Source organism: Physeter macrocephalus, unplaced genomic scaffold (assembly GCF_002837175.3).
Source record: "Physeter macrocephalus isolate SW-GA unplaced genomic scaffold, ASM283717v5 random_9910, whole genome shotgun sequence".
NCBI classification, from domain to species: domain Eukaryota; kingdom Metazoa; phylum Chordata; class Mammalia; order Artiodactyla; family Physeteridae; genus Physeter; species Physeter macrocephalus.
The window spans coordinates 1-2,234 of NW_021155185.1; the positions used below are offsets into that span (position 1 = coordinate 1).

Below are 2,234 nucleotides of genomic sequence, written 5' to 3' on the forward strand. Positions count from 1 at the left end.
ATCATCTTCATTGTGGCTGATTTGTTTCTTTCTCTAGGTGCCGAGGTGTCTGAAAAATTATCTCTGAAGCTGCCACCAAATGTGGTAGAAGAATCTGCCCGAGCCTCCTTCTCAGTTTTGGGTGAGTCTCCAGCCCTAGGGGACTACTGTACTATATTGGACAATGTCTACTATATTTTTTCCATAAATACTTTCTCAAAATAACAGCTATACTTTTACCTTCTTTCTTCTTTGGACTTATTTATTGCTTCCAATCATATTTCTGTTCCTTGAAGACACCCTTCCTAAAATTCCTCATTTCTTTACCTCAGCTAACTATTCATTTCTTCTTAATGATTCTGATGGATTATAATCTATAAGCTTTATGACTTCCCATCTCTCCCATTTCCTAGGAGACATATTAGGCTCTGCCATGCGAAATACACAAAATCTCCTCCAAATGCCCTATGGCTGTGGAGAACAGAATATGGTCCTCTTTGCTCCTAACATCTACGTTCTGGATTATCTAAATAAAACACAGCAACTGACTGCAGAGGTCAAGTCCAAGGCCATTCACTACCTCAACACTGGTGAGTTACTGAATAAGGGAGTGAAAATTTCACAGTGCAATTTTAACAATAGGTTGGAATCCCCAATAGGCTTGAGTTACTTATCAATTCGATGATATGTAAATTTATCACACTATGATAGTTACAATAATAAGAATACTATGACAGTTGATTTCATGGTACCTATCCACTGTCCAACCTCCAATAAAATGTTTAGGACTCAGAACCATCTAACATATTGCAGCAAAATTTAGGAACTATCACAAGATGCCAAGGCATTTTGTTTATTTCTCTGGCTACAGAATGTACAACCCGTCATGTTGCTTCATTAACCTTCCATTCCAGGTTACCAGAGACAGCTGCTCTACAGGCACTATGATGGCTCTTATAGCACCTTTGGGGAGCAACATGGCACCAATGAGGGTAATACCTGGTAAGGGAAAAACAGTTTTTTGAGCTCCTATTTTTGTGTCAGGTCTTTTACATATATTATCAAAATTATATTCCCAGGAACCCTATCAGATATGTATTATTAAGCCTATAGTTGGTTATACTAGATAAATGTACCAACACTAGCAAGGTAACAAGCAAAAAATCTGAGATTCGAATACACGTATGTTAGATTTGTCCCCAGAATTCATCCTGTTCATGATACACCAAGGTATTCCTTCTCGAATAGCTATTATTTTTTTTTCTAAAATAGCCCCCATAACCATGATTTTTTAAATGCGATAGCCAGCAAACATATCATATAACTTCTAGATAAACCATGTTCACTTCAGTTTATGTTTTTAGATCATATTCATCTTAATCACTAATAAATTCAATAATAGGAGGAAAAAAATGAAATGGAGCCAGTGATATGAAACACTGTTTTAAAATCCCTAAGGCAAAGCAATGTCAGAAGTTACTGCATGTAAGAGCTGTGTATGAGAAGATTCTGCCATCTACAGAAGAAAATCGCTAAAGAAAAGATTGAAAGCCTTACTCAAATAAAATTTAAAAATAAGTAACATCAGTACAGTTGACCCTTGAAACGCATGGGGGTTAGAGGTGCTGACCTTCAGCAGTAGCAAATTCACATATCATTTTACAGTCGGCCCTCGGTATCCCCAGTTGTGCATCCACGGATTCAACCAACTGGGGATCATGTAGCACTGTAGTACATATTTAGTAAAAAAAAAAAAAAAATCCACGTGTAAGTGAACCCATGCAGTTCAAACCATGTCGTTCAAGGGTCAGCTGTACGAGAGCTAGCAGATTCATCAAGTAAAGGCAATGGGAGCTCTAAGTAAAGAATTCCTGTTAGATGACTCATGTCAGTGTGAGAAGTGTCCTATGAGGCCTGTTGCCGTGATGTGGTTATAAAACCATTGTAACAACATAAATGTGATCATCACTTCCTCCCCTTCAGGCTCACAGCCTTTGTACTGAAGAGTTTTGCCCAGGCTCGAACCTATATCTTCATTGATGAAGCACATATTACCGAAGCTCTCAACTGGCTCTCCCAAAAGCAGAGGGACAGTGGCTGTTTCAGGAGTTCTGGGTCACTGCTCAACAATGCCATTAAGGTGAAGTGTTCTCAGAGCTAGTGTTGATTTGTCCATTACACTGTCTACAAGGATGAGGAGAGGAAGTGATAACATAAGAATTCCTTGGGCTTCCCTGGTGGCGCAGTGGTTGAGA

General features: G+C 38.8%; 1 protein-coding gene across 1 annotated transcript; it reads left to right on the plus strand.

The window, feature by feature from the left end:
• Positions 1–21: 21 nt before the first annotated feature.
• LOC114485899 (alpha-2-macroglobulin-like) lies at positions 22–2,228 on the plus strand. The gene is made up of 4 exons (XM_028487700.1): positions 22–121; positions 393–569; positions 894–981; positions 1,963–2,228. Exons 2-4 carry the CDS (start codon positions 413–415, stop codon positions 2,138–2,140), a joined length of 423 nt encoding a protein of 140 aa, XP_028343501.1. The 5' UTR covers positions 22–121; positions 393–412; the 3' UTR covers positions 2,141–2,228.
• The last annotated feature ends 6 nt before the right edge of the window (positions 2,229–2,234 follow it).